The sequence below is a fragment of the Silurus aristotelis genome (assembly GCF_946808225.1).
Source record: "Silurus aristotelis genome assembly, chromosome: 9".
In the NCBI taxonomy this organism is placed as follows: Eukaryota; Metazoa; Chordata; class Actinopteri; order Siluriformes; family Siluridae; genus Silurus; species Silurus aristotelis.
The window spans coordinates 6,304,001-6,317,147 of NC_139582.1; the positions used below are offsets into that span (position 1 = coordinate 6,304,001).

Here is a 13,147-nt window from a genome sequence, read left to right on the forward strand (position 1 = left end):
CATGCTCAGTGGGGTGAAAAGGGAAAAATGCTGGTGCAAACAGGTTCAATAGAAACACAGATTTTGATGCTGTAAGCAAAGTAATGTTAATGAGGATGATCCAAAAGCTGGCGGGATTCCACTGGAGGCGATGATGAGTAAAATCTTTAAACATACTGTACAACCTGCCAAAAATTATTTATAAGGCACTCATTTTGAAATCTTTCCAGAGAAAATTGATTACCACCATATGTACCTCTCCCATAGGGCAGTTCTATTTATATATATATATATATATATATATTGATCATATATATATATATATATATATATATATATATATATATATATATATATATATATATATATATATATATATATATATCTGTCAATCAATTTCAATATTTTATCATGATTAATCGCATGATTGTCCTAAGTTAACTTGTGATTAATCGCACATTTAATGCCACTTAATGTCACATTTTTATCTGTTTTAAATGTACTAAAAGTTTTTTATGAAACCATAATCAACAGAGTAAATAGAATAGAGATTAAAGACAAAATATATTTTTTAATGTTTTAAAGTAATTATGGAGTTATAAATTACATAAAACATCAGGACACCAAACTAAAGTTTTGCTATGTTTTTACACAGATTTTAACTGCAGGATATTTAAATCACTGAGGATTTTGGTGCCTGATTTGAGACTTGATTTGAGGCAGTAAAATAATTGTTGTGTTTAAAAATTTGTATTTGTTGGTGTATTATTCTTTTTATATCTGAAAGGATGTCATGAATAGATGTATGTTGCATGGTTTTAATTTTGCCTTTTTTTTATATCCATTTATTTATATTTTTTATAAAAATGGTCAAACAGAAATGCAAGCTGCATAAATCGCACATCAATAAAATGAATTTGCATAAACGTGCATAATATATATATATATATATATATATATATATATATATATATATATATATATATATATATATATATATATATATATCTGTTATATCAGTTATAACTAGTGAGCTATAAGGATTATGCCCTTGCCTATTGTGCACATAAAAAAAAAATCTTATTACATTTATTTAATCGCTGAGAAGCTATTTTAAAAATAAAAGATTATACAAAAATCTATTAGTATAATAAAAAAATTTAATCATTTTTTTTCTACCTTAAATTTCATATTTACATATTTACATATATTGAATACAGCAGTCAATTTCTTTGTAGTAAAAATGATTGTAAATTAGTAATTAATGCTTAAATACTGTTTGTAAAGAGAGAAAAAGCGTTGTAGCAGTGCAGAAAATATGATGATTCATCATGGAAAAGTGTTGGCACTACACGATGTTATTGTGTGTATGTATGTGTGTGTGTGTGTGTGTGTGTGTGTGTGTGTGTGTGTGTGTGTGTGTTTGTGTGTGTGTGTGTGTGTGTGGAAAGGGTTATGACAATAATCCCCAAAGCTTGAAAGCACATGCCTATTCTTTGACATACAGTATGGAGGTGTGTGTATATGTGTGTGAGTATGTTTATGTGTGTATGTGTGTGTGTGTGAGTGCGTGTGTGTGCGTGTGTGTGTGTGTGTGTGTTTCAATACTAAAACAGTCCTCTGTACGTGCCGTACACTGTGTTTAGCATATCAATACAGAGAAGCTGTAAAGAACCAGATGAAAAAAGAATGAGTGTTCTGGCACTTCCTTATTCTCTAATGATGCTGTATTTAAGGAGCACTTTTGTTCCCTTCATGAGCTTAAATGAACATCTTTACTAAACTCTCCGGAATAGCCCATCAATCCAGGTATGTTTGTGATATGTTCAGAAGCTTTTGGCAAAACCAAAAACTGCAGTGAGGCTGTATGAACGTTGGCCTGTGAGCAGAAATGTGTCCTGATGTCCAAATGTGTTTAAATAATAACAAACCTATTATGTGGGTTATTTGAAGTTGATTTATGTGTGAATTTGCCTTGTGCTGTCATATAATTCACTCGTTACTTGAACATTTATTTGGTCAAACTTACTAAATGCACTGAACATAAATTGTAACTTGTTTTTTCTTGGCAAAAATCCATTATTATTAAAGTTATATAGAGTTTTCAAAAAACCACAGCAGCATAAAAGGCACTTCAGTATATAACACTGAACACACAAAGACACACACACACACACACACACACACACACACACACACACACACACACACACACACACACACACACACACACACACACACACACACATATCTTTCTCTCTCTTTACCAGACAGAATAATGTTTGATACCCATGTATCTGTCTTTGCATTGTGTGTTGTGTGAAAACTTTCTCTGCTTGTGATTTTATCTCTCTTCCTTATGTTCCATAGCAAAACTGGGGTCTGTGCTCCAACGTGCATTTTATGGGTCCAGTGGGAAGGTAAATCTGTTCTTTACACTGTAATTCTATGAAATTTATTGTTGTATGGTCAATTGAGTTATTCCCAGTTTGTGACGAAACGACTTGTAATTGTTGGTACCATTTTTTTTTTTTATAGAAATACATAAACAAATTTTATATCAACACTTTTAGTCAGGAAGGTTTTTATCTACAAGCCTCCAGAACACTCCAGTCATTTATAGCTGTCTACTGAAAGACCATTGTTTAATGTTTTCTAAAGCATGAATTGAAAAGAAGGAAAATGCGTGCACTCGTGTTTTGTGTCAGGTGACCCTTTTTGAGCAAAGGAACTTTGCCGGTCGCCGACTGGACCTGAGCTCGGATTGCCAAAAACTGAGCGACAAAAACTTCCCTGAAAAATGTAACTCTGTGCAAGTGGAGAGTGGAGCGTGAGTATACATTGCTTACACAAAAGCATGCACGCACGTACGCACGCACGCATACAGGGAAGTGGTTGCTCAGTGGTTAAGACTCTGGGTTACTGACTGGGAAGTCTGGGGGTCAAGCCCTTGTATTTACAAGCTGCCACTCTTGGGCCCTTGAGTAAGACCCTCAACCCTCTGTGCTCCAGAGGTGCTATATAACGGCTGACCCTGAGCTCTGACCCCAGCTTCCTAACATCGCTGGGACATGGGAAGAAATAATTTCACTGTGCTGTAATGTATGAGTGAGACGTACTGTAAAAAGAAAAAGCCAGTTTACACACAAACTGTAATGTACAAGATTAAGCAACTTTTATTTACAATTGCTTGAACTTCATAAGTGTTTCAACATAGATCTCAAAAATGACCTGAAAAGAGTCTTTTTACAGAAATGTGTTTTTATATGACTAATCAATGCATGCTGATAAACATAGCAGGCTATGCAAACATGTATTCTCATTTATCAACGAGGCTGTTTTGCAAAAAACTCACTGATGACAAAGCAGGAGACAGCATGTAAATTAAAAAAAGAAGAAAGCTGATTAATGGCACAAATTTGCAGAATAACCTGATCGTTTGCCCGTTACAAAATCCAATAATGATCCTGTCAATCGTGTGTGTGTGTGTGTGTGTGTGTGTGTGTGTGTGTGTGTCTGTGTGTGTGTGTGTGTGTGTGTGTGTGTGTGTGTGTGTGTGTGTGTGTGTGTGTGTGAACACCCACAATGTTCATAATTTAATCTGTTAATATATAGTAGTTAAGACAGTGATTAAACAAGGAAGTGTCAGTGGCCGATGAATAAGACATATAATGTATGTCTAATGATGACTGTGTGCAAATAAGAACAGATCGAATCTGTCCCTTTTGTCCATCTGAAGACATGTTTGGATTCTTCAGCCCTCTTTAGTGAAGTGCTCTAAACCATTATACCCTTATTTACAGATGTCCTTATAAACTTTGCTAATATGTGGGTGTGTTTGTTGTGAGTAGCTGGGTGGGCTATGAGCATGAGCACTTCCGTGGGCGCCAGTATTTATGGGACATGTCTGATCGTGGAGAATATAACTGCACAGATAGGTGGTGTGGCCAGGGTGACTCCATCGCATCTGTACGCTCTGTAAATCAGGTGAGACATACACTTGATCCTTTATGAATACATTCAAACTTGTGGTTTTAATATACTGTTTCACAAGATTTCCTTGAAAAAAAATTTGTGGACTGCGTAGGACACAAACCCTCCTCGTGCTCAGTTGTTTGAAAGGCAAGGTTTCTCTGGGAGAAAGATTGAGCTCCAGGATGACATCCCTAACCTTATGACGAGATATAACCTGAACAGAGCCTCCTCAATCCGGGTGCTGGGTGGAGCGTAAGTGTCTAATAAGACAATGTTTTGATTTATTTTTTAAAATAGACACTACTGCTGTGCAAATTTCTCATTTAAATCTCTATGTGTGTGTATGTAGGTGGGTGGTGTACCAGGAGCCCAATTATAGAGGATCCCACTATATCCTAGAGCGGAAAGACTATAACAACTTCTCAGATTGGGGAGCTCAGAACAGCGCAGTGGGCTCCATACGCAGAATTCGCTTCAGCTGAACTCCTCCTAACTAACCCTGTAAAATCTCTCTAAATCCCCCCTCACCCTACTCCACCCCACCCCACCATCCTGACATTTTCCACACAACATTTAAGCCACAAAAAATCCAAATGCCACCAGACAAAAAACATTTTTTAGTAATAAACTTGTAAAAAAAGAAAAACACGGTCATCTTGTGGTTCCTTTTTTTAAACAAAAAGAGTGCTGAAAATGAGACATGAACAGCTTGATAATAAGTGACTGTAGTTGGAAGTTCCTGTTTCTGTGTCAGTGCCCCCTGGTGGTGTGTTTTGACATGTTTTGCTGTTTTAAAAAATGGAAGCCATTTAAAACTAAACAGAAAGGGTCTAAAGGTTGAAGGTTCTTTATCTAGTATGCTATCTATATCTAGGTGCTGTATTTATTTATTTATATATTTAGTTATGTATTTTCTGGTTTCTTGTTTTTAATAAGTGACAGGAAAAATGATGCTCTAGCCTCCCATCCAGGGTGTAGTTCCACCTCACTCACAGAGTTCTTGTGAAAGCTCAAGATCCACCATAGCGCTGACAAGTATGTAGTGTCTAAAGAAGATGAGCGAATGAGAATTCATACTTGTGAACCAAAAATTCACGTATGCAGGAAGTTTTAATGTGAAAGCAATTGTATAAAATCTTGTACAAGTGTGGCTTTCTACTGCTGTAGGAAATGATTATAAGCATTTATTAACACTAAGATAGCTTCACTTTTAGAATTGCATGCACAAAAGGGGGTAATAATTCATGTATGACGGCATATCCAAGTTTATCAGCATATCTTACTGAACGTAATTTTGATAGCATCAGTTGTTATGGGCCTCTGGCAGTGGGCTATATACTCACTGTTCTCACCCTGTGACCCTGAGCAGTGCTTAAAGAGCTTAAGTCCTCAATGCCCTAAACGCTTCAAGCACAGCTGTAGGCACTTCTGTGCACATGAGAGCATACGATAAGGAATTCACATGGGTTTAAGGCAGGCTTCTGGCTCCTACACACATGCTAGGTCCTGCTCCATGTAGGCTACATAAGTGGTATTTCTGTGAGCCGTGGGAGCGACAGTTGCTCTCTTTCTGTTGGTCTGTTGACACCAGGATCCGTCTCCATCTCGAGCCACTCAGCTGGTCTTCAGCACTAGTGCTGAGATACGGGCTAATGCCAGCTGATGCCTCTATTAATGCAGGAGACAGGAATGTGACACTTTACACTAGTCACACATCCGTTGTGCAGTTTCTCACAGAAAGGAAGATCTTGTACACTGCTAAAGTATGGTTTATAGTAATGCAGAACATTGCATAAGATGCACGCTGAGTATTGTAATGTCTCGTTATACACAACTTTGATGAGCTCCGGTTTTTGTTTACTCCACAGGGAAAGAGCATGGGTAGAAAGGAGAGAACGAGAGCATCATTAGCAGTGGAAAGCTGTGGTTAGGCTGACATACTTTATGTTTGAGGCAACTGGTTTAAATAGAACAAAAAAAAAAATCATGTGGATCCGCTGTCTTAACTTTAAAAATGCCTCACAAAGCTTGTCCTCTCTTCCTCTCTCTTTGTTCTCTCGTTTCCTCCCTCTCGATCTCTCTTACACCCACACATGTACGATTTTTGTGTTAGTACTAGCTCTTGAGATGATGCGGTTAGATGGATAGGAGGGTTCATGTCTGTTTTTCTCTGCAAGGCAGTTGGTCACAGTCAAATCTGTAAACTAAGTAGTGACCACCCATACACTGCATTCTTCCTGACCTACAAGCAGTTATGAATGATTTCCGTGACACTCCTTCTCTTTCTCTTTCACTCTCTCACTCTCTCACACACACACACACACACACACACACACACACACACACACACACACACACACACACACACACACACACACACACACATACACATGCATGCAAAAACCCACAGTTCATATGCTATCCATCAAACCTTTCTATTCCCCCAGATGCTCCTTCACCACAGTGTGTTTATGTAGTCAGATATGCTGCTCTACCTCAGCTGACCTTCAGTAAAACCAGTGGTCACTTATTTATGTCTCAACCAGTAACACACTCCCGGACAAGCTGTCATCTGCCAGCCACAATCAATAGGTTTCAGTTAATAAGCCACTGTCAGTATTCTTCAAGCAGTTCAATCTGACCAGTGAGCCACTTTACGAGCATCCAAACGTCAGCAAGTCTTAAGAGGAATTCCAACCCTCTGCCCTTTTCCCCTTTTTTGATTCATTAACAGGGAGGCAACATCCTTTTTTGTGTTTTGCTTTGATTTAGGCATCAAAGGTCAAGTCAAAATAACCTGAGATAAGACAAATCCATGCTTGTTGAATTTGACGTGTTTTGGGGATAATATGTTTGGGCTATGTTTAAAATAATGTAGTTTTGAATCATTAAACAAAACACAATCTAGATATCATATTATCTAGCTATTGTCTGGATAACTGCAAGCAAACTAACTCATATGTAGACATGAATATGTGTTTTAGATCCAGGGTCTAAATTGTAATTGTCATATTGTCAGATTAATTTTTTTATTACTAGCCAAAGCTGTACAAACATGCCATAAATCATAATTCATGTACAAACATGCTAACTCTTCAACTGTTGATAAGGTCGAGTTTGACACACTTTAGTGGAACATCAGCATCTAGGGCTCTCATAGGATTTGCTAAGCAGTAGCCAGGTTTGTAAAAATACAATGTAAAATGTACTAAGCTCTCTAGCTTAATAGCTTAGCATGCAAGTTTTAAGTGTAGAATATTTTCAGATCTCGAGTAGTAAGTTAATATATATATATCATTTTAAATACCTGACATCACTTGGTGGAAAACTGATATCCTCAATTCTTTTTCATTCCAGGGGAGCTTACAAATGGTGCGTGGCGTGCATGTGCTTTACATGTGTAAGATAGCATAGTTTTGGGTGGTCACTGATTATAGGCCTTGGCTGAGAAATATGTTTGTGTTATCAGTGCATCTAAATAACGTGACCCTGATATGGAGTCTGCCTTCCCGAATTCTAGAAAATTCTTAGCCATTTTTCCCTTTAATCACATGAAATTCAGAGCGGTGAATTGGTTCATTTAAAAAGCTTGCATTATTGAATGCATAGCAAATTACTGCATAGTTGCAAAATGACTCTTAAAGTCAAAGCCCAGCATTGATCACACAACCCAAAAGCACACTCTTGACACTCTTTAGTTATGGTGTGCTACAGTATTTCACAATGTTTTAAATGCACTGTGTTTGTGTTTTTGTCACAGGATGGAAGAATGTAGTTGCATGGTGGCAAAACCAATCCTCCAGAGGGCTTCCCTCATCTGAGGTCTGACACTCAGAGACCAAGTGCAACCCTCGGGCTTTGTCATGAGTGTGTGAAGAGTGTTGCAGTAAGCCTGAGCTCTGATCAGCCTACACACACATACTTTCAAGGACTGCACAAACAAAACACTGATGCCTTGTCCAATTTTTAGCTCAACCTAATCTGGGAAATTTCAACAGTTTTGCTTAGCCTGGAGGAGGAAACAAGCACCTCCATGTCACTGAGGTTTACAGCCTCGGTTTTAGCCGCTGCCATAAAAAGATAAAAGAGATACTGTAGTTTTTGGTAAATGACTGTCATTACTGTTAATGTTATATCCATTCTAACTGTAAAATATAAATGCACGGAGTAAAATGTTAATAAGAAAGCAACACAAAAAGAGACGCTATATCCGAGCAGCCGGCTTCAGAAAAAAAACATAAATCAGTACAGGAAAGATTCAGGGAATAACTATTCTCACGAGACTGAAACTTTGCACTAAAAATTGTATATATGTTATATATGTGTATATCATGCACACAAATACACACACATACACCTTCCCATTCATACTATTATCCAGCCAGCTCATTATGTGACAGGTCAATGGAAGCTCTTGAATTACACTATCAACAAATGTTTGTGGATGCCTGATCATAACATTCATATATAGTTTTTGAACATATTATTCCACAATTATTACTATTTTGTTGTTATAATAACCTCCACTAATTTGGGTAGATTTGTGTTCATTCAGCCACAAGAGTGCTAGTAAAGCCAAGTACTGATGTACTGTAGGGTGAGAAGGTCTGGGTGCTCCAATTCAACCCAAAAGGTGTTTAATAGAGTTCATTGTTTCTATTCAGCCCACACATGCTCATTAGGATTGAGGTCAAAACTCTAGAGCAAGATCTTTTATACACCATATCTTCCTACATGATTGACTGATTTGATAACTGCAGGGGCTGAATACTTTAACACCTCAATCTTAAAAATATATAATTCCTTTAATTACATTATATAATAATAATGTCAGCAGCCAATCATGTTAAATTTACCTTCTAAACCTTTTAAATCTTTTTGGAAGATGTTAATAGATAAAAAGAGCGAGAATAATTATTACATATAGAATGCTAACATGTGTCCTGCAAGGCAGATGTGTATGATGCTGATGATCAGAGTGATTTGCATGTTTTCCACAAGACCTATAATCTTAGGTAATGTGTCTCTAATATGATTTTTCCACGAATAGACCAATGGAGTTAAAACAGAATCTTTAAACGTACTGTCCTCATATTTCACGTCTAGTTCTTACCAGATTTTAAAATGTTATAACTTTACTTGTGTGGAAGATACTTGCAAATTAGAAACATTTGATTTTCAGGGAATCACCTAGGTATGCAAAATATCATCACAAAAAGTTTTGAAACATATTCGAAACACCTTTGTGTAACCCAAACACCACATACTGACAATTTGCACCATTGTGCAGTGATTACACTAGGTTTTTTTATCCCCATTTGCCGCACCCATCCTGTCAAAAACCTATTTTCTAGCTGTAGATCCCCAGATACCGGTACAGCAGATCTCACTGCCCTTGCATGCTTTCTCTCAGCCAGCTCCGTCTAGGGTACGGTGAGATTTAATTACAGATGATCTCACGAGAAAATACCTTGCAGGGCTTAAATGCACATGCCTGCATGTCTGACAAGCTATTTCAGGATGATTATCAGGAAAATCTTGATGCTACAAGCCGGTATGCGGCGTGGCGTCTTGTTACGACATGCTTTCGGCTCTGTAGCCAACAGAGAAAGGAAATGCCTCGGGGAGGCTGCAGGCTCCATGATGAGGCCAAACCTACGGTTTCTGAAACCTCAACAGGAAATAGATTGCACTGTGGAGAAATACATAAAATCGAAAGAATTTGAATATCACTGACTTTACTCCCTATCCTATGAGATGACGAAATGAGTTTTAAAGCTCTTTTGTAGCAATTATGAAAATAACTTAAGCCTAAATGATGGTAATAATGAGTCAAAGCCAATGAGCAACCAAGCAACCAGGCTGAAGATTTGTGTTTTGGAATGTGTGTGTGTTTTGTCCCAGGCCCTGATGTAAACCCTCAGTCTGGATTGTGTGAGGCGACCACTATGTCCACCTGTGAACCACAGTTATCACCAGTGCTGAAACACTGACACACACACACACACACACACACACACACACACACACACACACACACACACACACACACTAGACCAATTAAGCCTCATGTACACTCTCTTCCATTCAGCCATAACTAAAAGACCCAGTGCTACTGCCAGAACTGACTCGCTCTCTTCCCTCTCACTTTTTATTGTGACCTTCAGCACTGTGTGTTTGTGTGTGAGGGCATGTTTTCCTATGTTGACGGCTGGTCTAAAAGCTATATTAACACCCCCACCCTCCCAAAAGCTATGGCTGTTATTATTTTAGGGGGAAAAAGAAAAAAAAAGAGTCCAACGTGAGTTTAATGTTAGAGATTTATGTGTAGGATAGCAATAATTGGATGAATACATAATTGCCAATAGAATGTCTTCACAAGGATAATAAGACAAATATGAGTGTGTGTGTGTGTGTGTGTGTGTGTGTGTGTGTGTGTGTGTGTGTGTGTGTGTGTGTCTGTGTGTGTGTGTGCGCGTGTGCAAAAGCACTGTTAGTTGCCAAGTATAATCAGCTATACCACACATTTATTTCCATTCTCCTCCAGCCAAGCCTCACAGAAATCTAGGATTTCAATTGTGTGTCAAGCCAAAGCGCAAAACATTTCAGAACACGATTATGTGACTTGACGGTTTTTCAAACAAACACAAAACTCATAAATTTATAGCTGAGATGGATCTTTAGCAACAATATAACAAAATGACTAACACTTTTAGTAACACATCTACACTTGCACAGCAGTATCAAAAAAATTTGCACTTGATAAAGCAGCAAAATCTCAGAATAAGAGTTTTTTTTGCAGTATGTTTCTAATTAAGCCTGGAAGCTTCAAGCATGTCTTTAAAAGAGCACAAGCTTGTTTGGTTGTTTACATTCAGGCCCAGGCAGTGAGGCAGTAAGGATCAGCCTGTGAACCAGAGAGTAGTTTTAAAAGGCTCAGCCCTGAAGTCATCAGACTCTGTGCCACCCACTGTGCTACTGATCCTATCAAACACAAACACAGGCCAAAGCACTTTACTGACTGACACACAGGCGTGCCACAGCCCTCCTCTCAGCCACTGTTCAGCCGTGGATTTCCAAAAGCTTTGACGCCCCTGTGCATGTGAATTTCCTCACCATTTAGTGTGTACAGTTGAATGATTGTTTTCTTTTTTTTTCTTTTTTTTTTTGGGAAAGGCTTTGAAGTGGATGTTACATTTGATACCCTTTCTGTTTTAACACAGAATCCAATTCTCAGGAATAATGATGAACTACAGTACAGAAATGACCTTTTCTATACCACCTCTTTTATATTCCTGTATGATAGATTTCTTGACTTCATGCTGTAGATGAAGTCATTTACAGCATATGTTGAACTGATGTCCTGTGAACACTGTGTATCCTCTCTGATTACTACCACTTTCTTTCATTTTTGAGTTTTAGTTTCTAGTTTGGACCACTATGGCACTATTTAATGCGACTTCTTCCCTTTTCATGCACTTTTTTGTTTTGAGTCCACATTTCTCCTCAGAGAGAAGAGTCACTGCAAATCCAAACAAAGTTTTACTTCCTGATAACCTTTATTTTATGTTGTAAAAATAAAGGGAGGGAGTGTATGTTTTCCAGGATGACCCTGCATCCATTCTACAGGCCATTGGGGCTCACTGAATGTTTGAACGAGGATACAAATTTATTATATGTTGTATATGACCGAATTAACCAGAGCTCAGTCCATTTGAACACCTATGGGAGATTTTGGTGTGATGTAACACCAGACAGGTCACAATAGTACTACTATCAAAGGAATATTTGTGCAGAAAAATGCCATTTATTTTTCCAGTACATTTCCTGAGACTTGTAGATTTTGTGCATTCAAGCTGTCCTAGTGACTCAGTGGTCCAACACCTTCAAACTTTTTTGCATTTGAATCTGTATGTTTTTGCATGTAATGGCTGAGTAGAATTACACTTTGATCAGTCATATTTATTAAACAAAATGATCTATATAGTACTTCTTACCCATGGAAGTAAAATGCTTCTCGAGGTTAAGTGTGACTCACAGGGTGATGAAAGACATTTGTCCATAATATCCTTTTTCCCTCGAATTACAAATGTTATGACCTTTTCAATAATTATAGTAAACTGCAGTTATTCACTGGGTCTTTTTTTTATATTTAAATCTAATTGAATTATATTTATCTACGCATCTATAGGATTTCTGTCCTTACAGAGACGAATATACTTTAATAATACAGTTCTAACTACAGTTTACACAGTTATGCACAAAGAACAAATTGACTTTCATTCTTGATTCTACATGAATGTTAGGGAATATTTTTTAGCTTGCAGTCCTGTGGAGTGCCTCTGCCTGGCTCCTTCAGCTCTTATACTGCAGCCATTATAAGCTTAAAAACATGGCCATCTAAATTAGGGCTGTTCCACATTCACATGTCATAGTCAATCCATGCTGTGAGTTGTGACATGTACCATGAAGCTATAATCCCAAGCAGCAGCACTGCTTGCATGTATGTATGTATGTATGTATGTATGTGTGTGTGTGGCAGTAGAGGGGGGTGTTTCATGGGTGTGTATATGAATCCAATTCTTGTCATAGGGCCTACCAATATCTAAAGGCAAAATTTTTTTAAACTTTGCCAGCACTACCACCATGGCCTGTGAAGCAAAATAATGTTTATTATTTTAACGGATAATCGCATTAGTGCTGTAAAATTAAATGTGGTAATGTGGCTTCACAGCATGATCCCATTTCTGTGTGTGTATGTATTTGTGTGTTTGTGTGCATGTGTACACGGCAAACAGATAAAAGTAATGCACGCTTAAAAGAGACGTGACTGCAGGCTCTTGCACATTGTATCTTTGCTCTCATGTACGTGTGATTATGTCCTGTGCGGTGTGAACAACCCTTTCCCAGTGCACAAACCTCTTCCTGTCTGGAATACAGTCTGTCTCTGATAGCAAAATAGACGGTTTAGCCCTTTACTCCTAGCTCCTGACTTTTGACTACAATCTTTTTTTTCACAGCTCTGTATTTTATATATATATATATAAGAGAAATCTTTCAGAAAGGCTCCTCGCTCTAACATTTTAGGAAAGCATAGCCACTAATGGAATAAAAACTATTTCTTGGTAATGCACACAGACTTTTGGACCTTATCGTCTGTATAGATCAAGATAAGAGAAGCTGATCTTTGATT

The 13,147-nt window shown here is 37.7% G+C and overlaps 1 protein-coding gene across 1 annotated transcript; it reads left to right on the plus strand.

The window, feature by feature from the left end:
- Positions 1 to 27: 27 nt before the first annotated feature.
- On the plus strand, positions 28 to 4,600 carry crybgx (crystallin beta gamma X; the record flags this gene model as incomplete). The annotated part of the gene is made up of 6 exons (XM_083551245.1): positions 28 to 43; positions 2,350 to 2,399; positions 2,688 to 2,809; positions 3,831 to 3,966; positions 4,067 to 4,206; positions 4,304 to 4,600. The coding sequence occupies 6 exons, from the start codon at positions 28 to 30 to the stop codon at positions 4,434 to 4,436; spliced, it is 597 nt and encodes a 198-aa protein (XP_083407371.1). The 3' UTR covers positions 4,437 to 4,600.
- Between the last annotated feature and the right edge of the window lie 8,547 nt (positions 4,601 to 13,147).